This window comes from Bombus huntii, chromosome 12 (assembly GCF_024542735.1).
Source record: "Bombus huntii isolate Logan2020A chromosome 12, iyBomHunt1.1, whole genome shotgun sequence".
Lineage (NCBI taxonomy): Eukaryota > Metazoa > Arthropoda > Insecta > Hymenoptera > Apidae > Bombus > Bombus huntii.
Window position 1 is genome coordinate 9,705,545 of NC_066249.1, and position 23,894 is coordinate 9,729,438.

General features: G+C 36.9%; 2 protein-coding genes across 7 annotated transcripts in view; both read right to left on the reverse strand.

Moving 5' to 3' along the window:
• Positions 1–23,894, reverse strand: part of LOC126872192 (hemicentin-2-like) — a 548,719-nt gene that overhangs the window by 149,748 nt on the left and 375,077 nt on the right. The gene's annotated exons all lie outside the window — the stretch shown is intronic.
• LOC126872223 (uncharacterized) lies at positions 20,752–22,020 on the reverse strand. The gene is made up of 2 exons (XM_050631918.1): positions 21,528–22,020; positions 20,752–21,295 (listed from the first exon to the last, which is right to left on the reverse strand). The coding sequence occupies exons 1-2, from the start codon at positions 21,879–21,881 to the stop codon at positions 20,930–20,932; spliced, it is 720 nt and encodes a 239-aa protein (XP_050487875.1). The 5' UTR covers positions 21,882–22,020; the 3' UTR covers positions 20,752–20,929.

Genomic DNA, 23,894 nt, shown 5'->3' on the forward strand with positions numbered 1-23,894 from the left:
TATTACTTTAAAAACCGAATATGATTTTCTGTTAAAATGAAAGGAGAAGAAGTTACGTGAAATAATTGTACAGTAATGGTACAGAAATTTCTTATATTTCTATATTCAGTACATTCGATGTCTTCTTACAAATCACTGTGAAAAATTTAACTGGATTTGTATACATATATGTTACTCTACAGCTGAAAAAATGACTCGATTCATACTCAGTTATTATGTTATTATTTTTATTTTTTATTATATTATTATATATGTCCATTTATGATTATTACAATCCACTTATTGGATGACGGAATTTAATTTTTAATACATTGCAGAATAGACACTTTACCTCTAATCGAGTCAAGCAGAGTTATTTTTTGTTATGAAATATTCTTAAGTTAATTATTATTTACAAGTTTCGATTATTCATATCTTTATTATTAATAAGGCTATTTATATCTGCCATTGATTTATAATCATACTTATTTGATACATATAAATTCCAATCAAGAACATAAACACAAAACATCATTACTGATATAAATGGTAATGTCTTAAGAGGAAATATGAATGTAAGATTAACATTATCATAGAACATTACACCAAATGTTGATCTTCCGCCAAATAAATCTGTTTCATATATTTTTACATTTCCATCTAAATATACGTAATTGTGCGTAACATAATATTGCTATACAATATGTGATACGATCATATTCATTGGTTTGTAAAATTTCTAATTATTTTACATCAATAATGACTCATTATTTTTTATTTAGGTTTGATAAAATAAAAATCCAAGTATTACAATAATAATATTCTAGTTCTGCGAATTATGAAAAAAGATCTCACCAAATTATTCAGAAAGGTTGCACAAGTAGATATATAAACAGGAGCAAAAAGAATTGAATTGAAAATGATCTCTAAAATAAATCTATCAAATTCTAAAATCATCGTTTGCTGATAATTCCTAAAAATCAAGGATTCTTCAACTATTCCATATTCCAAATTCTTCAAATATGACTTCCAATGCTTCAGTTACTGAATATACTTTTTAATATTTTAAATACAAAATACAATACTGTTATTAAATTGCATTGTCAAACAGTAATACACGATATCAACGTGAAATTAATTTCATAATAAAATTACGATGTTGACATTTAATATTAAAATAGTAATGAAATAGTTCTAAAAATTAAAATTATACTAAATTATACAAAAAGACTTATACAAATATATTTTCAAAATTAGCGATAAAGTGAAATAATTCCATCTTCTTTAAAAGCAGATTTCTCGTTTTATCGCAAAATCAACAGTTTCAGAATTATCTCAGACCCATTGAACGAGCTGCAGCAAAAATTAACGCGGTTAAAAGACAGAGAGAGAGAGAGAGAGAGAGAGAGAGAGAGGGAGGATTAAAGACGGGGAACGGTGGGAAAATGTGAAAAGCAGGTCAAGTTTAGAAGGTAGTCGCGAATATGTCTGAAAAACTGGGAAGGTAGAGAAACAGCGCGGTCAAACAGAGACGCGAAAGGAAGTAGATATAAGAGTCTTATAAAACAGAGCGAAACTAAATCAAGTTAAACATAGGCGACCCGCGTTGAAAAGCGAATGAAGTAAACGGCCTATATCACGTGGAAAACAATAAACGAGAAACAAAAAGGGAACCAACCTAGAAACAAAACCGACCTGCGTAAGAAGTGAAAAATATGAGAATCAGAAGAAAGAAGAAAGTGGAACGACGATGACGACTGGCGAAGAAAAAACAGAGAAGGAAGAATGGAAGGAAAGTTGTGCTAGAAAAGAGAAAACAAAGAGAAGAGTAAAGAAAGAGAGAAATAAATAAAGACGGGAAGAAGAAAAGTAAAGTAAACTGGAACGAAGGAAATGAATGAAAGAGCAAGGAAAGCGGGTGTGGAGGCGTGGCGGGGTATTTTATGAAAAGCAAGGATTAGATTTACCAAACAGGGTTGAGCGGCGCGTAGGAAATGAAAGGAGAACGAAATGGAAGTGGGCAGTAAAATTCACTTAGCGCATCGACCGAATGAAAAGAAAACTAAATGAAAATGGTTGTTTGCGGCGGTAAAAGCAGCTGAAAGTTGCCGCAAACAATGCTGGGGGAGCATTTAAAACAACCTCCGCGGAAGAGAGGTAGCCTCGGATAAAGGTGCTTGATTTTCCAGAGACACCTCGTTTTTTCGCGAATCTGCGAAAAAAGTCCCACCGTGTTCGACGTTCGACTCGCACAAACAAAAAAAATGGCAAAAAGGGAGGAGACAGAGAGGGATGGGGGAGAGAAAAAGAAAGGTTGAACTGATTCACGAGGCGCAGTTATTGAAAAGCAGTGGTCTATTCTTCCGGTGATTGTGTTCGGTAGAAGGTATATTACAGGACTATGTGAGTTTTCGACGCCTTTTACAAAATATCTTGGTGTTACATTGAATCTTTGATTAATTTTTTGGTTCAAATATATTGGCCAGTTGTAATTAACAATGACTGTTTCATTTTGGTGAAAGTATGTTCTAAAGAAAATGTAATATGTGTTACGTGACTATGTTCGTTTCTAACACCCTCCTCTCAATATCCTGATATTCCATTGAATTTCTAGTTAATTTTTTGGTTCAAGAACATCAATCAGTCATCAATAAGACAATAGATGGGATTTCACTGAATTTTTGACTAATTTTTTGGTTGAAGAATACTGATGTAATAAGAAGACAATTGGTGGTTGATTTTGGAAGCCGAAGATTAGGTTTACTCTGATCTTTGTTCGATATAGATGCACGAGTATGGAGATTGATGTTAGCTTGAGGTGAGGTTGTTAGTGTTTGATTAGTGTTTACATTTGTTGCGGTATGGTGGTTTTAATTGAGCAAAACTAGGTTGGGTTTATGTACACGAAGTTTGGCGATAATATTGTCTTACGAGAAAATTTTACAATCAATAAGATGATCCACATATAATTATATTTATATTTCTCAGAATACATGCCTGAATATTTCACCGTAGGAGCTACACTTTCTCTTATTAATACATTTAAAAGATTTCAATGAGTATTTTAAAAAGTATTAGAAATGCTACTGAGCATGGGATATGTGTTTAATATGAGACCTCGTCGTAATTTTGCAAAGAAATGCTACAACATTGCGGTAAAGTTTAGAACGTTATGATCATTTCAGTCATTAAGTGTGTTCTTTTCTGTCACTAGTTTCTACATTTATTTACAAAGAAGGTTTACGTAACGTCAAAAGTAAGTTATTTCATTAGTTCCTCTATTAGTTTCAAGTCTTAGTATTATCAACTAATTTTATTGTCATGTATATTATCTTTACATATTATCATCATATATATTACCATAATATATATTATATATTTTTTTTATTATATATGTAAATTCTATAGGATTCAAACTACCTGCCAACCGACATTTTTACTTTTGTTTTTTTTTTTACCGACAGTCATTTGTTCAATAGAATAGGTCACTAGAGAAGAACGGTAAGGTTTAGGACTTAGAAAATTGATTCTCGATTTTCTAGGTAAAATTTGTAGTAGATTTGTTATTGTATTTAATTTAATTATTCCTAAAATAAACTCGATTTTCTACATATATATCTCTTTCTCTCTACATATATATATATATATATATATATATATAGAGAGAGAGAGAGAGAGAGAGAGAGAGAGAGAATCTAAGATGTTCCTAATACGAGACCCTATGTAGTTCCTGATATGAGATACTTCGTCAAAGATAGAAGCGCCTTATGAATATTCGGAAGAGGAGCAGACTGGCAAGGAAGACAGTTCTGAATCGGAATTGGATGACGGCGCAGAATGTTTATTTTGTTCGTGTCCATATTCCAAGGACTAAGCTGATGAACAATGGGTTCAAATGCATCAAGTGCTACAGATGGATTATATTATGGGGCTACCGAAGTTGCCTACATGTGTACGAACTGTCTTAAAAAGGCAAAAGAATGAGTGACATTTTAATTTTAAATCATAATTCTAGCTCTTAATCCAGATTTTAAACGGGAACACTTTTTTACAAGCATCGATTTTCTACTTTTTTATATTTTCTCTACTTTCGTAATAAATAATAATATCTACGAAACTAATATTTTTCTGAAGTATATGCAAATAAACGGCGAATGTAAAAGCACAAAAACATGAAACTTTTTCTCTTTCTATAATCCTGATCATTAATCAAGAATAAATGGAATCTCGTATTCGGTAACGTTACTCTGCACTTCAAAGTTCCTATCAAACGCCAAATATCTCAGAAATATGCTCTGCATTCATTATCCATAATTATGAAGACAACACGACCGGTGGATTCAACCAGACCCACAAAAAAATCCTATTCTCATTAATTAATTCCATCTCAGCTCTCGCGAGATCTAACCACGTATTCTCTCCACAAGCTTCACCCGGCGTTCCCCAACTCCGATATTCTCTCCACGAACCCCAGCAGTTATTAACACCATGTCGCATCGCGAGCTACGGATAAAAGAGAGAACACGTCGCGGATCGCGATCCCCGAAACCGGTCTCGCCTCGAATTTAATAACCGAACGTGGCGGACCTTGGGGAGAGTCACGGTGGTTTTGCAGAGAGTGGTGAACAAAAGGAAGAACGCTCGAAACTGAAAGAGAAAAAAAGAAACGAGGGTGGGGAACAGGAATAGGAGAGGTGCTTACATGGATGACTTGAAAACTTTGTCGCTGACGGAGAGGTGTGGAAACAGAGGGTGCAAGGGAAAGAAGGAACGATATAGAACAAGAGAGGAAGAGAAAGAGAGGGAGACAGAGAAGAGAAATAGTAGGGAAGACAGCCATACATTAATTACTCGGATGTTATATGCATGCTGATGGGATGCATACGTATGGAACGTGTAAGTAAGTCGTGTGTGACGTGTGTGCGTGCACGAGGAGTCAGAATACTCCCTCGGGAACGACGGTTCCGCCATCGAGATTTCAGCGTTCCCTGAGCACCGGGGACACCGTTGTCTCGGTCCGTTTAGACACACGAAAAGGATACGCAGTAGCAAGAGAAATGGCAACTGTGTTTTCGTGATCTTTATATGAGAACGGCGAGACGAGTCCCGCGGGGGAAACACGGAAAATGCAAAAGGCTAGCTCGGAGAAAATACAGTTGTTGGGCTGGATCGATTGTTAACGAGAGAGTGGAGTTTTTGTTTTGTTGTGTAGCGGAGTGTTTTCTTGAGGATCGGAGCGATGACGTGTGGAAGTGTTAAAAAAATATACCGATGTGCATTAGTATGATATACATACGTTTGCAGATATGTGGTATCATTTTATAGAGTCGATGATATTTAAAAAAAAAAACTTAAAGAATAGGATAGAAAAGTGAAAGGGGTAAAATCGCAGGGTAAAAAAGTCGAATATAAATTACTATTGTATAAAATTCTTATTAGGAGAGATAAGCCCGATTTTTCACTGATACAAATCTCGGGACTTTATATTTAAGAACGGAGAAATTAACCTAGCAGAGTAAAAAAATTCAAATATGAACGAATGTACCACTATTGCGTAAAATACTTATTCAAAGGAATAAAAACGATCTTTCGCTGATACGGATCACGAATTTTATCAAAGAGAAGAGATAAAAGCAATAAAATTAAAGTAGTAAAGTCGCAGAATGAAGAAATTCAAATATGAACGAATGAATCACTGTCGCGTAAAATTCTTATTGGAAGTGATAACACCGTTCTTTCGCTGATACGAGTTTCGCAAAGCATAAACTTTATATACGAAATTCGATACGTCAAAAGTAATATAAAAAGATTAGCGTTAGCAACCATTGTTTTCCTTCATCCATTTAACAAGGATTTTTCCTGGAAATTTATTATCTCTTTTCTTCTCCGTTCGTGACAGAGAGTTTGTAAGCACAGGCATAAGGTAAATTGAATAACGCGTTCGTTTATCGCGCGAATTGAAAGTAATACGCGCTATTGGCCCAGCCGTTGAGCCGGTTTTCTTCGTTTTGTCGATCTTTCGATCCTGCATTCGAATCAGCGTCGATCGAACGGATTGTAATCGCAGCTGTGACATTTTAGTTAATCCCGCCCGTTTGGATAATATCGTACAAAAGCGAATCCTGCATTCATGCATCGGTTAATTTATAGTTGTACGAGTTGTTCACGCGAAAACACCCAGTTTGCAGCCAGCCGTTGTGCAAATAAAAGTTGTTATTGCCGTGGCACACGTCGATCCATAGACCAGACTCGTCGATGCTCGACCATGGTAATTTGAATTCGAATTATTGGAACATCGAAACATCGAAAAGGAGTTCACAGAAATTTCCTTTCGTAGTTTTGGCTCGAATTATAGAGAGTTTCGGTTGTTTTGATATTTCTTCAAGGTATTAATTCGCTGTCAAATTTGAATTTTTACCATTTTCTTATGATAATTTTTGGGTTCATTGGATTCTCGATTATTTCAGACAGTTAGATTTCTATGCTTGCTTTTATGGTTCTTGAAGTATAGATAGTTTTGATTTTTGATGCATCTCGCAGTAATTTTTTTTATCCTTTCACTGTTATGTAGAAGTAATACATTTAGCATAGAATATCAAAATCTTGTTTGAAGACTACTTTTATAGCTTGTTCATTCGTAAACTGTCACGTAATACATACTGCTTTTCAAATGATCTACTAAACGCCAAAACTTCATTCTTCAAAAGTTCTTAGTTGTATCTTGAACAGTTCTTCGTAAGCATCCTTTGATCTTTAAATACCTAATGTTCCCTCTACTTCTCCAAGATTAAAGATCTAATTCCATTGTAACTTTCAATGTTTTCTAATATATCACATTTACATTACAAATATATCGCTTATATCGCTTTATATTAGATCTATATTACAAAAGTTAGAAAAGATTAAATTGTCAAACGAGATAGGCAAAGATATATGAAATAATTATTTGAAAAACCCCACGTCGAGAATATAGTAAAAATAATTTTTCCCCTAAATCGTCGTTAAGGGAACGGACAAGTTATCAAAATAGGTAACAAAATTCCAAGTAGGTACTTCTCATTCAATGCGATACAAAATACGAGGAATAATATTCGAAGAGCGTCTTGTCGAGAATATAGAGTGATTTTTCCCCTCGATTTTCCGCGAAATCATGCCATCCACGCGATTTTCCGACGTGCAACTACTTACTTATCCTCGAAACGACGCGAGGAACAGAAACGAGACTGACGTACCGTTGAAATATTATCATCATAAAAGCGACAGCGAGCTGCACTGCGTCGTTTCTGGATAATCCTCGAATGTCTTCTACTCGACGTTGAAGACAACCCCAATGCCGCGGTTGAGAAACAGAAAGCGCCGCTCACTCCTCCCTGTGTCCGTTTCGTTTTTCCATGACGCCGTTTTCTTTTGAAACACCTTGCCGTAACGTTACGCCACATTATTAATTACCTGTCGGATTTCCTCTTTCTCTTCTTCCTTCAATAACGCTCGCATAGGGATACACTATCGTGTATTGTCTACGACATGACTGTCTCTTTCATGTGAAATTCTTTGAATATGAAATCGAGGCGTGTTTTCTTCGAGGTATTTTTATGAATTGGAAATTTTAACAAAGGTACTAAGGATCGTTTCAGTGTTAAATAAGAATAGTGCAGCGTTAACGCGACTTTTTCGATTTTATATTTAATACATATTGTGGAATATTTTTACTGATTGGAAATTATATTATATTATACTTTTATGAGAAATTAGTCAAAGTACACATACAAATTATTGTTATCTCATAATGAATTTTTTCATCGCAATCCTTCACTCCCGTGATTCAGATTCCTTTCAATGCATCATCATGGATAAATAAGAAACAAGTAGACTCAAATCATAATAATCATCTCATAATAAATTTCTCCTGAATTATATATATATGAAAATATCTGACCTCGAAATATAAATTCCCTATCATCAAAAATAAAGAAGACGTAAATAAACTTACCTAAATCATTCACTTGAAATGCGTCATCAAAGACAAACAAAAGAACAAATCGCCTCAGCACAAAAAAAGAAATTATACTAATACTATACTAATACAGTAAAAAGAGGTACACTCATCGAAACCATCATCATTATTTCGCAATCCATTCTTCCGTTTCAATCTTCTAACCTCAAAGTTCAAATTCCCTACGTATCCCTACGTATCATCAAAAACAAAAAAGGAACAAATAGACTAACCCAAACCATAATCATCATCTCACGACCAATTTTCTCCAACTATATGCTTAAAAATCTTTGACCTCGAAATTCAAATGCTCTAGAGTGTATCATCAAAGGCAAACCAAGAAACAAATCCTCCAACACGAAAAATATCCAAAGACAAACTACTAAAAGAATACGTCTTCCGTACCATAACTTTCCATCAAGGACGCGATATCACATCGGTTTAATCTTCGGATGCTGTTTGGGTGCACACCCTTGGTCCCTTGCACTTTGTGGCGATAGACACGTCGCGGATTAAAATCGACCCTCTTTCTCTTGCTAAAGGAAACGCTCGTGTTTTCCTTTTCATTAATTACGCGCCGCTGGTCCTTTGGTACGAACCTGTAGAACAATACGAAGGTCTGGTCTAGTAGTCCCTCTGATATTTGCATTCGGTTAATTATTTAACGAACGTTGTGGCGGCCATGTAAATGGCCACACGAACAAACACACTGTAATATGCAGCTGCGCTCTCTGCTCACGTGTTTCACTATGCTCTTGGTTTATTTGCAAGGAGACAGCTTATCGTCTACTTTCGGAGTTTTCCCTCCAGCCAGCGTGGTTTAATTAAGTTGCCCGTTAGCGGATACCGTAATTCGCGCGGTTATTTATTTTCCAGCTCCTCTCGGCTCAACTTCCTTCGCCGGTAATGTCTCGCGGCCTCTTTCCTAGAATCTTTTATGTCGCCTCGGGTCGTTGGGGGATTGCCTGTTTAAACGACTTTGTCGTTTTTAAATGTCTTTCTTGTTCCGTTCTTCTTTTTACTATTCCTTCTCTTTTTCCTTTGGCTCCTCTTTACTTCGTTTCGTTTAGTTTGACTTCGATATTTAGGGGCGATATGCAAGGTAATAGTAACGCGGTACCGCAATTTATAGGTAAGGCTACGATTAGGGTGATGCGTTCTCCCACGAATATATATAGAAAATGCACAGACTTTTATCAGACTAACTACATCGGCCTTCAGATGTTTCATTCGTCAGAGTAAATTTTAACGCATTTGCTATAAGCGTAGTCTAAGAAATGAAAAAGTTGTTCATGGTACCTTTATGAGTTCTTAGAGAATCATATTGTGTGTAAATCGCTGAAGAATTTATAGAGAATAGTGAGGCAATCGTGAGTATATTCTGTGAATTTTCATTGAATGTTTATGTAGATTCATTACAAATGATAATGAAATATCACACGTAATGGTAGTAATAAATAGAAATACTGTTTGCTGTATAGAATGCACAAATACACAGTACAGAGTTTCCCGCAATATTGGGCAACCGTTTCGGTAGTGGATTCTGCACATGGAAACGATAAAGAAAAGTATCTAACGAACATTACCCATAGAAATGAAAAGGGTAGAAATAAAGGAGAGAATATGACAATCAATGATAAAAGGTCTTCAGTCTTGTATTTGGATGCAAGAAGATCATTTTGAACATCTCTTGTCATCATCAAAAAGGTATCTAACGAACATTATCTGTAAAAATAAAAGAGGGAGCAAATAATCAATGATAAAGCCTCTTCAGTCTTGTATATGGATGCAAGAAGATCATTTTGAACATCTCTTGCGGAACTATGCAGATGCAGTTTGTTTAAAAAGAAACCGCAATAACTCGAAAACAAGATTAAATAGGGTGTATGTTTATACGAAACTCTTTGTATTGACTTCCCGTGCAGAATCCACCAACGAAACTCTGCGTATAAATGTTACTTATTTTTAAAAACCTGTTATATACTTCTATAGCGGCCCCTTCTCTTAAAGGGGTGGTCAACTTATTTTGACACAAGCATGACGGGCCCCAGCAGTGATAAGTGGTTGCATTTCAACCATCTGTGAGAGAAGGTCCGCTTTTCCCCTTATATGCTTTAAGAGAAGTTGTCGTAGTTACAGTCAATTATTTCCCCTGGGCTCTGCAAGAGTTAAGGATGTAAGAAGTATTGCAATGAACATCTTATAGCACCAATGTTTTACATTCATGCTTCACTTCTAATTTCCAAAATCAATTCCATTATTATTGTCTATATAGAGCAGCAAAAGTGTTTACGATTTAGATTCAAACTTACGTAATCTTACAATTTATGAAAAATTTTACAATTTACGTAAAACTACATAAGTTTGAATTTATTGACACCAATCGCTCCGGATCCAGCGAAATTACTTAGCGGTCTACATTCCAAACATTAGTTCATCCAGGGTTCGGGAGACACGCGACGGCGACTAGGTGGACTACTCTCGGACCGAGATAATTCTTCCTTGCATCAGCGTGCGCGGCACACCTGGGGTGATGCTGATGAATGGCTTGAATTAATGGCATATGGCACGCGCGGTATCGCGCAGAAAAATTTTCGCAGAATAAACAGGCCTTGTCCTCTATCTTTCATCCTGCAAACACCATATGCGTGGCTAGGATTCGTGAGAAAAAAAAAAAGAAAAAAGAAATGAAAGAAATGGGAAGGGTGCCGAATCGTCGCCGGTGAAAACACAACCAGAGGATAAGAGAGAGAGAGAGAAAGAATGTTCGCGCTCGTGGAACAATCGGACGTAGGAGACAATGAGACTACTGTGTCCCGATTTTGTCCCTGCGAGGGTAACTATCAGCAGTTAACGCTCTGTTTTTCAGCGTGTAGGAGCTCCTGTACGCGCTCCGTGGGGCGTTTCTTTCTCTGGCGCTCGAGCGTTTCTGTCCGTCCAATGGATTCCTTTTTGTTTCTTTATCTTGTTGTTAGTCGCTTTTTTTCTCGCTTTCTTTCGAGGGAAATATATGGGCGTAATAATCGCGCCAGGACACGCATTATTTATTATTTTCACCGTGGCTGGTCGACGCTGGCGATATTTTTGCCAGGAGGTCTCATTGATGGGGCCGGAATCACTGACTCCGCTCTCGAGAGAACATCTTGGAGAGGTGCGCGAAGCAATTTGTATAGTTTTTGTGTCACATTGAAGTGGCTGCGTTTCGCGGTGCCGCGCTACGTTGATTATTCGTTTTGACTGGTTGGTGATTGCTGAATACTCTGCTGATTCGTATTAACGATCTCACTGGGTGGCACTAGTATGATGTATTCGGAGTACCCTGTTAAAGTATGTAGGTTTTTGACTGGATTGTTTCTTGCGCTACACTATCTTTTATCAAACAGTAAATTATTAGAAGTGTATTAGGTTTAATGCGGATGATCTTAGATAAAAATAAGAAATGAAAAAACCAGCGAACGTTTGCAACATTAGCTTTAATTGAAGATTTATTTCTACTAAAAGGAACCTATTTATTAGCTATTTATTTTTAAAAGCTAAGGCATTTTCCAATTTTCATACAAGACATTCACCATGTCGCGAATGTTTGATAAAATCTGGAGTCCTAATAGGATGCCTGTAAGAATAAATTAAAGTACACTTGTGCTATCTAAGATGTTGCAAAAACTGTCCTCGGGAATTTAAACGGACTCGGGCGCATAAATATAAAGTTCTACAGAGTTCCCTTTCGTTCTGATCTTAATACGACTCTTGATTTCCCAGGTAAACTAATTTCTTGTTCAAGGCGTGCTGTATAGATAAGCTAATACAGATTGAAATAACAAATACGACGAACGTAATAATGTTTCCGCTAATCTTTTTAATGCGTTAATGTATCAATTAAACCACAATTGTTATTATGTATTTTTATTATGTTAATAATTTTTATTACATTTGATCACCTAATAAGCACTACCACTATTTTACGAAATAGAGATAATTATAGAAAATGAGATAATTATATCTATTCGACATTGCGTAATTCAAAATTCAAGTTCAATAAATATTCTATTTATGTCTTTAATAAGTTTACAAATTTATAAGTGTAATTTAGTATGCACTAAATATAATCAAACAACGAATAACGAAATACTAATGAAACAATTCAGTCTTTAGAATCTTTAGAAATGCCTTGAGTGATGAAAATTACTGAAACGGATAAATGAAGCACTACTTATATTATACTTGTTTGTTAGATAATGGGCATAAATTGACGATTCCATTGCTCTTGGAAGGTTTGTTTCGCGCATCGCGGCGAACACAGGACGTGCCAAAACTCAGTCCATTATATCATATCACCTAATCGCCTTAACTGCACGCTACCATTCAGTAACACCTATACATAGCCGGTTTGTGTAGTCTTTCAGTAAACCTGCATACACTTTACTATGCATCCCAAGTACTTTCAAACGCGATTCAACCTCGTTCTCCGGCAATTCCATTACTCTTAATCGCATTAAGGTGGCTGGCTCTAGCTCGACTAAAACTTATTTATTCTTTAACACTTTTTTTCCCCGGGCAACTATTAATGATACTCGGATAATCGCGCGATCTTTTTAAATGCGTATTGTAAAACACTTTTCTAAGGCAAGAAATTATTTTTGAGAATGAATTTCTTTTTATAAATACACGAACATAGAAACTTTTCTGCAGATCAGTTGTAAATGTCATTCAGACAATATCTTTATAGCTTATCTATTATACATTAATATATATTATCTATATAGATATGCAACATTAAGAAGTGCATTGTTACATATTGAGTCTACATATTGAATCTACATACTGAGTCTTACATATCGAAGCAAACATTTTGCACATTTTCTTTCATTCATAGACGAAAACTAACGTGCATATACCATCGCTAAGAAGTTTCCGAACACCTACTTGTAATAGAATTGTGATTTCTAATGTGGATTATGTATTTCTAATTGCCACAATATGGAATATCTATTTTAGACCCCATTTATGTTTCAACGAAACAGTAATTATATTAGTAATACACAATCTAAAAATTAAATGCCATTTCTTGCTATCTTTATTACATACTTTATTTTCTTCAATTCCGAAGCCAACATATGAACTATCCTAAGACTTTCGAGCGAGTATGTGTGTGTTCATACAACGTTTTTCACTTATTTCAATGTATGCTAGATTCACCAATTTCGCCCGCGTGTTTAAGCATCCAGCGAAGTTTCGATCGAACGAATACTTTGGAAAATCTCCCTACGTTGGTTTCCTTCCAAACAAAACCAACCATCGTTCGATTCGTAATTGATAACGACACCGACGCGTCGCGGTTGTCAGTTAACGAAACCAATTTCATTTACGCGGGCACAGTCGAGGGAAAAAGAGGGACGAACAGTAAAGGGGAGTGTAGCAGACGTTTTCCCCTCGACTGGCTAGAATTTCGAACGAAATAAATCACTTATGCCAGCGAGTCAGTCGAAATTTATTAGTTTCCCCGTGGAAAACCGCGGCAACGCGAATTTCGTTGACTAACACACCTGTTTCGTTGGTCAAACTTCTGCAGTTTGAAATTTCAGCTTGGAAGGGAATCGCGTTTATCGTCAGCCAACCGGTATTTACATTTTCCATGCGAGGATACGCGTGTAACAAGGTTATACTCGAAATGGTAACCAAAGATATTGCAGTACATTGTTATTGTCGCAGTTGGGAATCCAATTTCCTTGAGTGTGCAGGCTAATAATCGGGTTTACAGCGTCTTCCGAGGGCTGAACTGGCTTATTGGGGATGGCCGTTTTTGAAATTAACGACCTATGCCAGACACAGGATGGTTAGAGGCTGGATTACGATCTAGTCGACAGACTGCCTCCCCGTTTCGTCGTTTTCGAGTTTGGTTAATTGCCTGATGAAAAGACATTTCGCGTTTCTTCGTGCTTCTCGATGACAATACGTGTAAGTCAAATGGATGACTGTTCAAAATTGTGCTAGAAGGTTTATTTAAACTTAGCAAATCATTATTAGGTTGTTATCTAATAAATTTTGCTTTTTTTATGAGGTTGTGTTTCAGTTTTCTTCAGGGAATCTTAAGATTATATCTTCCATTATGTCGTTTCGAATATTTCAGTTCATCATCCTCTCATCGATTTGGTAATATTCTAGAAGCAATTAATGTACTTGGAAATATCCACAAACCTGATATAGATACCTCTTCCTTAAAATAGAATGTTTTACAAGGATCAACATTTTATGAACAATTCTTTGCGATATTTGGATATATGGATCCGAAGATTTGGATATAACACTAAATGCACGATTCATAAAATGCTACAAAAAGGCATTGACGTAATCATGTATTTTCCAATGAAACATTTTGTTTATAAAATTACGTAGATATACGTTTCATTTTTACAGTATCGAATTTTTGAAGTCGAATGTCCTACTAAACGATGAACAATTTACTATACATACACAGTCCTAATTAATTAGTATATAAGTCTTAAAACAGGCACAACGATGTACTAATTGCTAAATCATATAACACCGATTGTTATACCAACTCGAGAAATTAGTAAGAATGCGACAGTAAGTCTGGCGCTACCGTATTCAAATTAAGCGAGAGAACAGTACTAACGCTATCACCATTGCAAAACTGGTTAATCTCATTATTACGCTCATTAAAACGAATATTCACGGTGTGTAAAGTAAATTACCCTAAGTAAGAGTGAAAAAAAGGAAAAAGAGGGAAGGTAGGGAAAAGGAATCGGCTACTCTCCGACAAGCGGTGAAGTCGGAGCGTTTGCTAATGGATTTAAAGCGAACTCCTCCACGTCATTCTTCCGCTTTATTACGTTCCATTTGTATTTTATATTCCGCCAACGTTCTCCGGTCTTCTAGTTCAGGATCAAACGTTAATCCCAATTACACCAGTGGAAAGTAGACACTGACGTCACAAACGATCTCTTCCACTTTTGTCGCCTGTTCGTTCGTTCTCTCCAGAGAATGTTCAAATGTACGGGGTATAATATCAGAAGAAAGTAGCCAAAATTTTAGGTGTAGACGGAAAAGAAAGGTTACATCAATTTATATATATTGTCATATATTATATTATATTATTATAGATGTTATTAGAATATATACACATATATATATATTATATATACCATGTATTATTATACTATAATATACTTACTATATATATATATTATATAATATTCTTATATAATTAATTATATCATTAATAATATAAATAATATATATTATATAATATTTTATTTATTTTATTATATAATATTATAATATTTATGTATATATTATATATTAATATAATATAATAATAAATATAACAGTAAATAATATATAATATGAAAATATACATTGTTAATTGCTAGATTAAGCATACGTTGCTTATTAGAATATTATTAGTAATTTAAATTTATGTAAGTTATTGATCGTTTAAGGTTATGTTGGAATTAAGAAAAAGATCGACACAGAACTAGCAAAAATGATTAACTATGTTTCGTAGTTGAATGGTGTATCGCTCTAAATCCCATTTCATGCAATCCATAAATACTGCCGAGACGTGATCTTGTCAGTCAGTATCTATATAGCAATTGAATCGTTAAATAGAAGTCCATTGTCGAAGTACCGTCTTTTAGCGATATAACATTTCATCTATATATAGATACGTTGAAATTATGAACCGTAAAAGAACGAGTTCTATAAAACCACAACTTTACAGTGTACCGAGTATTTTGTTTGATTTTTGTTTTTATTTACTTTTATCAGAAAAGACAGTCGTACGCGAAACTTTTATATACAATAAATGAAAGAAACATTACAATGGAGACCTACGATTAAATCCTATGCTATCTATATCAAAAATGATAGTTTAAATTAGATAAATTTACCATTGAAAGATACTCTACAATTATTCGAATACTTTCACGAACCTGTGTAATTAATGCTAAAGATAATCCAATTAAATATTAAGGCTTATTTTTCTGTTTGAATGGATAATTGGCTGTTTAAATACTTCTGTGACTTTCGCGAAGTACGTATCAGCAATAAATATTATGTAAATTCAATATACATTTTCGAACTTGTTACAAACTCTGTCAATGTAATCACTTTTTTTTATAACTTCATTTATACACCAATCTTACTATTTATAGCCTTTTTCTGTGATTTGTACTTATTTTACTGCCATTCACTCGATTCATTCATTCATTCCACTCATTCTTTCCACATTCATTCGTAATCGTGACTTCGCTTTCATAGTATTACAGTGGTGGCACTGGGCATTTGTTCAGAATATCACACAATCTTCTATCGTCGAATTTTATTGAATGGAATTGATTCTGATCTTTTGTTTGATGGTTTTAAGAATTTGTTCAGCTCATGAGATGTCTAGGGTGTATTCTATATCGTCGTTCTTCCTGTGATATGGTGTATCCAGCGTCATTCTCCATTATTTCAATTATGTAACTTTCTGTAATTTTCTTTTGGTTGTTTTTTGTAACTATACTCCAGATGTTACCCCATATGTCCATATTGGTTTAACCATTGTTGTGTATATCACCTGCTATTTATTATTTTCAGTTTCAATCTTCTCCTAATTAGCTAATACAGTTGTTTTGTGGCTGATGCTGTATCCTTTGTTATGTGTAGTTTATATAAGTATCCTAAGTTAACCTTCTACGTAGTACAATTCATGAGTATTTCATTTCCTATGTAATATAATCACGATAACTAATATAGCTATAATGGTCATTTCGCAGCAGATGCTAGTGAACTGAAACTACTACAACTGCTAATGAAATTTCTAAACATAACGCATGTAATTTACTCATAAAAGGTGTCTAAAAATACACCAAATACTTTCATGAATCTGTACACATACTCCCATCGCGTACACTTTACAACTACTTCGCAACTAGTATTATACATAAACTACGAATTCTCTAACAGCAGCAACCTTAACGGCTAAGTGCAGCGAGTCACCCCATCCGTTAAACGCAGCCTTATTTCGGAGCCTAATTTGGCACGCAAAGTGTCGAGATCGCGTGAAATTGGCTTAAACATTACGGCTTGGTCTTCGTATTATGTGCACGCGTTCATATAGCTGCACGGTGCACCCGCGTCTCCTATCTCGCGCTGCAAACTTGCCTCCGCATATGCATACAGCTTTCGTAAATATGAATTCATTTCATCCTCCCGACCTTAGAGTATCGCCGCGTATCTCTTGCACCGTCGTCCTTCAAGCATCCCTCTTCCAGCCCTTCGTGCCATTTCCATCCCTTCAGAACTTGTTTTCATGCTACCTTCCGTTCGTCCCTCCCTCCAAGTTCCTCTTCTGTTCTTGTACTCCTTTCATTGTGTTTCGAGTTTCAACCTATCGTTGTCCTTGCTGGTGTGTCTCAATTCGCGCGGATAACATGCTCCACCAGTGTCACTCTTTCTACGTTTTCACATCTTGTCGCTGTTTGTTGGCGAGATTCTTGTTCGATCACTTCTAGTTGGTGGCACGCGAGTTTCTGAGAGTGCAGCTCTGTCTGTTCTTAACTTGTGTCGTTGTTCGTGGGAACTGAGGGTGCGCAGGCCACGAGAGTATATGTCCTTTGATATATGGTACATAATAATATATGGAAAAGAAGATAAGTAATGATAATTATAGTGACGAACAGAAGAAAGTTTATGAAATAAGGAGTGTAACGGGATACTATAATTTTACAAAATGGATTTATATCTAATAAGAGCAATGTATAAATATAATTACATGCAGCATGCGCTATTACGGAAGGTACTATAATTCGTAATGTATCAATTTTATGTTCGATCCTATCTGGTTGGTTGACTACGTGGTTCTGTTTGCTCTTAATTTGTGCCACTCTTCATGATAACAGAGGGGTGCACACGCGACAAGAGCGTATGCATTTGTTTTTGAATATATGGTATATAATATTATATAGAAGAGAAAATAAATTCAGTAGTGATGATAATTACAGTGGCAAATAAAGGATTGTTTATTTTTTTTTTTATTTATTGTTGAAATTACAATCAATTCTCGCGTTGAGAATTTTCAGTAATTTTTCTGGCGTGGCGCAGTGACATGGCTGTTTATTGACAATAAGTTAATACTTATTATAGATAGGTATAATTTATAAGTATTATAAGTAAGTGCATATGCTTAATTTGGATAATTAAATGAATCTAACGTTTAGGTCTAGCGGGTAGTGCCTCTTCAGCCTGCGAATCTGGTCCGTCGTATCGAGTAGTCCAGTGATTAGGGGGTTTCGGTGTTTGTTGATTCTTTTGCTATATCTGTCGCTATATTTTGCTATTTCTTCTTTGACGGTGGGTATCTTGAGGTCGCGGTGTATTGTTTCATTGGTTACATACCAAGGTGCGTCAATTAGGGATCTTAGCGTTTTCGATTGAAAGCGTTGGAGTATTTCAATGTTGGAGTTACTTGCTGTTCCCCATAGTTGGATTCCGTAGGTCCAGACAGGTTTTATTACGGTCTTGTAGAAGGTAATTTTATTCTGTATATTTAGTTTGGAGCGTCGGCCCGTGAGCCAATAGAGTTTTTTTAGTTTGTCCTTTAGTTGCTTCCTTTTATCTGAGATGTGTGTCTTCCACGTTAGTCTCCTGTCCAGGGTCATGCCCAGGAATCGGACTGTGTCCCTGCTAGGAACTGTTGCATTGTTGATGGTGACCTGGGGGCAGGTTTGTTTTCGGAGCGTGAAGGTTACATGTGAGGATTTCTTTTCGTTGACTTTGAAGCCCCATTTGTGAAACCACTTTTCCATGGAGTCGAGACTTCGCTGGAGAGTGGATGAGGCTATTACCGGGTCTGCGTGGGTAGCTAATAGCGCTGTGTCGTCTGCAAATGTCGCTATTGTTATATCGTTTGATATAGGTAGGTCGGCAGTGTAGATGGAGTACAGTAGGGGTCCGAGGACACTACCTTGGGGTATGCCGGCTTCTATTGGGAATGTTGCGGAAGTGGCGTCTAGGCATTTAACCATGAATTGTCTATTGGTTAGGTAAGATTTTAGGATGGAGTAGTAAGGGTGGGGTAGGATCTTTTTAAGTTTGTATAGTAGCCCTTCATGCCATACTTTATCGAATGCCTGTTGGATGTCTAGGAAAACCGCTGAGCAATATTTTTTCTTTTCGAGTGTTTGGCTGATCGTATGAGTTAAGCGGTGGATTTGCTCTACTGTAGAATGATGTTTTCAGAAGCCGAATTGGTGATCTGGGAGTGTTTTCAAGTTCTCTAGGATTGGAAGGAGTCGATTCGTGAGCATCTTCTCGAATAGTTTGGACAGGGTAGGTAAAAGACTGATTGGGCGATAGGAGCAGGTTTCGTATATCGGTTTACCGGGTTTAGGGATGAGGGTAATCAATGAGATTTTCCAGGTCTTAGGATAGTGTTCCAGGCGAAGGATAGCATTAAAAATCGATGTGATGAGTGCTATCCCTTTTGTGGGAAGTTCCTTGATTGCTTTATTGCCTATTAGGCCGTGTCCTGCTGCTTTCTTGGGGTTTAGGCGACTGATTGTTTCTATAGTCTCTGCAGAGGAGAAGGGTTCGATAGGAGGGGACATTTGGAAGGGGGTGTGCAGGTATTCGGTAACGTCCGCGGCGGCTTTGGGGGAATGGGGTTTGAATACTTTTGACAAGTGTTTAGCAAACAGGTCGGTTTTTTCTATAGGGCTTCGCGTCCATCCACCTTGCGGACGGCGGATAGGTGGGATTATTTGTGGGGGGCGTGTGAGTTTCCTGGAGGCCTTCCATAGTGAGTAGTTGGCGTCGGCTGTGGGGGATAAGCTGGCGAGGTATTTATGGAAACAGTCGTTTTTATAGTTTTTTAAGGTTCTGGATAGCTTTCTAGTTGCGTTGTTAAGTTTCCGTTTGTCCTCCGGTGTTCTATGGGTCTGCCATACTCTTCTTAGTCTACGTTTTTCTGCTATTTTTTTTTAGTATGTATTGGGGATATTCTTGTTTGCTGTTAGATGGCTTTGTCGGTGTGGAGAGGCGGATTGCGTTTATTATGCTCGTGTTTAAGTATTCCGTGGCTGCTTCGATATCTTCCTTTGTTTTTAGTGGGGTGAAGGCTGAGGTTGAGTGTGTAAAGACTTCTCTGAAGAGCTGCCAGTTGGTGTGTTGGTTGTGAATGGAGCCATTAGGTGTATTCTCGATGATTGTTGAACTGACTGTTGCTATCACGGGAGAATGATCAGAGGAGAGATCAGCCGAGGAGTTGATCTGGACGTGTCTTGATGGGATATTTTTAGTTATGAAGAAGTCGAGAAGGTCGGGTATTTTGTTGGTGTCAGTGGGCCAGTATGTGGGTTCGTATGTGGTGAGGTAGTTGAGGTTGTTTATTATGCTGTTTAAGAGGTTTTTGCCTCTTGCTGTAACCAGTCTGCTGCCCCATTGGATGTGCTTGGCGTTATAGTCTCCTCCAACTATGAATCTATTGCCCAGGGTGTCCAGGAAGTTATCAAAGTCTTCTTTGGCAATGGAGTGTCTGGGAGGGCAGTATACTGCTGAGGTGGTGATTGAGCCATGACAGTCTTCTATTGCTACGTTTGTTGCTTGGAGGTAGTCTTTCTGGAATGATGGAAGTTCGTAGTGCTTAATACTGGCTTTGATAATAATTCCGGTGCCGACGTGGGCCTTTCCACTGGGATGTTGGGTATGGTAGAAGTTATAACCGTTTATTTTCAGGTAATTTTTGTCGGTGAAGTGAGTTTCACACATATGAGCATTACGTCGATTTGCTGGTGTTTTAAGAAGAGTTCTAGTTCAAGTTTGTGTTGCGCTAGACCGTTGGCGTTCCAGAGTGCTATGCGCCTTGGTTTTATTTTGAGTCGGGGCGTGCTAATTTTTCCACGATGAGTGTTAGTAGCGATAGCAAGTGATTTATTTGCTCTGATTGTTTCTCTATTAGCTTTTCAAGCTTTGAGGAGTTGTCTGTGTTAGGTGGGTTGGGGACACTGTTTTGGGGAAGGTTCCTTTGGCTGTTCGGGTTATTTTGGATGCCTTGTACTGCTTGGGCATAGGAGGTTGAGGTGGAGATGAATTTGGTAGGACTGGGTGTTTGGTTGGTTGAGGGGGTTGGGGTAGTCGTGAATTTCGGCGGGCTGGGTGTTTGGTTGGATACCTCTTTTGCTCTGAGCTTAGGGTACCTGTTCGTGTATAGTGTTTTATATGCTGGGCAGCCTTTGTAGTTGGCAGGGTGGTCCCCTTGGCAGTGGATGCATTTCGCTGGGGTTTCCGGTGATTTGGCGCACTGGTCAGTGGAGTGAGTGCCTGCGCATTTAACGCAGCGGAAAGTATGGTTGCAGTATTTCTGCGTATGACCGTACCTTTGGCACCTTTTGCATTGCACTATTTCTTTTTTCACGAGCGGTGGTTCGATCTTTACTATCGCGTTCATTAGGCGACTGATGTTGTAGATTTCCTTATTGTTCGGTTTTTGTTTAATGTCTAGGAAGAATAAGGATAACGGGTCTTTCGAGACTCTATGCCTTATATTACTTACGTTGATGACTTCGTGGCCGAGTTTTGAGAGTTCGTATTTGAGTTCGTCTATGTCTGCTGAGTGGTGTATGTTTCGTAGGACCACCCGGAAAGGCCTTTCCTGTTTGAGTTGGTAGGTGTGGAAGTTGGCGTTCAGGGTCCTGAGTGTCTTGGTGAGTTTTCTGTAAGCTTCTGGGTTCGTCGGCAGTATTTTTACTTTATTGTTGCTTATCTTAAGGTTATATTCCTCCTTGCTGATATCTCTCTCTAGGGACTTGATCATTGTCTGTATGTCAATGACGTCGTCCACAAATATTGTTGGGGGAGGGGGGATTCTCTGTGAGTGTTGGTTTGGTGGCGGTTCTACGATTTCCATGGCGTCGTTTGAGGATTCCAATACGGCGAACCTGTTGTGTGTGTTTATTTGCGTTGCTGTTTCTATTTTCCTTTTCTTTGTAGTATTAGCGTCGTTAGGGCGGAGAGTTCTGCTACACTTCTGCCACGGGGGGGGGGGGGGGGGGTGGTAGCACGGGGTAGCTGCGAGTCTGCTCCGGAGAGCCTGGTCGCGGTTGCTGGGCCATCATCGAGCTAGTTAATTCGGAATGAACAACTAGTCGTGAGGCTGTGAGGCTAGTATTCGGGTTGGGGTTAGGTGTGTGGGATTTTCTTCTCCCTAAAGGGTAAGGGACACTTAGCTGTGTTCTCTTTCGACGGTTGGGCGACACGTGTTGTTTTCGGACTACGCTGGGCACTAGAGACACGTCTGCATGCTTCGGCACTCCACAGCGAACTGAGGATTGTTTATAAAATAAAAGATGTAACTATTGCTGTGCTATATAGTAGATGACTATTCAGTTTAGATTAAGTTTCTTATCTTTGAAATATTTAATTTTTATTTAAATTCTACATCTCCCTCAACGTCATTGATGAACTTCATCACTTAGACTGCAGAATATGCGTTTTGTTGTAGACGTCTAAGTTCACTTACAATACCAAACGGTAACAATTGCAGGTAAATCAAAGTAATGAATAAATATAATATAAAATTTTTTAATACAAAAGTGTAACTAAAATTTGTGTATGTATTGATTTATATGTATGTATTTTGTATGTAATTTGTGTATTAATTGTGTATTAATTTCAAATCTTCTTTTTTTATCTGCCATTGAGGATTAATAATGGGTGAATATAATATACATCATAGAATAAATGGCTGTTACCAATATGGTAATAAATTTTTAATGTAACAATCGCTAAAATTCGTAGTGTATTAATTTTAAACTCTTTTTTTTTATTCGTCACTATACATAACGGTAATAAGATAAAACTCTGAAACTGCAGCTTTGTCTGTTCTTGATTCGCGGCGCCTTTCATGGTAATTGAGGATGTACACGCAACGAGAGTACGTACTTGGGTATATGGTAGTTGAAATCAGCGACACCGAGGCACAAAAACGATTCTGGCCTGAGTTTATTACATTTGGAATTGTAGATTCGAATAGACAGTTTGACGTGGTGATAGATACACACTTCGATGATTTCTACCACGCAGTGTGTGTTTTGTGTATGGCACTACTGTTTTCATTTGTACTATTTGAAGTTCGTATAGGTTATTCTTCGGAATTCTATTAGTTCAGAAGGTTTTGTTACGTTACAGGTAGGTAGTTCCAGGTATTCAAAGTTTCATATTATTGAGTTATTGAATTTTGAAATAGTCAGGTTCCTGAAATTTATAATCTCCGAGTTTTGAGATTCTCGATTTTTCGAATTTTTAAATATTCAAATTTTTAAATCTTTAAATTTCCAAAATTATTTCTTAATTTTTCCTTTCGTAATTATAGCTCTCTTTCAATGACTCCTTTTTAATTGTTACCTGCACTGCAGTCATCAGGGTTCGAGTTCATTCAGTATATATCGGGATTAAATTATAGACTCGAATATGAAAAGAAGAATTATTCGCGAAAGAAGCTTATATCAGCAATATTTTTAATAAGAGTATTAACAGAAATATACTGTTCAGTTATTCAGTAACGTTCAGTAAGGAATTATATTTCGACGTTCCTCCAACATTACAGCTAGTTCCCTTAGGAAATAAAATATTATAATTATATGTATTAGGATGATATTTTCAATATTAACTGCGTACTCTGTGCGATATATATATATATATATATATATATATGTCGGAGATGAAAGAACACCGGAGTCTGTAATTGAACAATTGTAGTTATTCAATCCGATTGTAATTGTTCGAGAGTTGTGATAATGAGCTTGGGCTCGAGGCGACAGTCAGTCGCCGAACGTAGCCGCGGTCACGGGATGAACGCTTTGCCTAGCAAAGGTATGGAGTAATTCTATAGCTCTCCTTAAAGGAAATATTCGTGGCGACA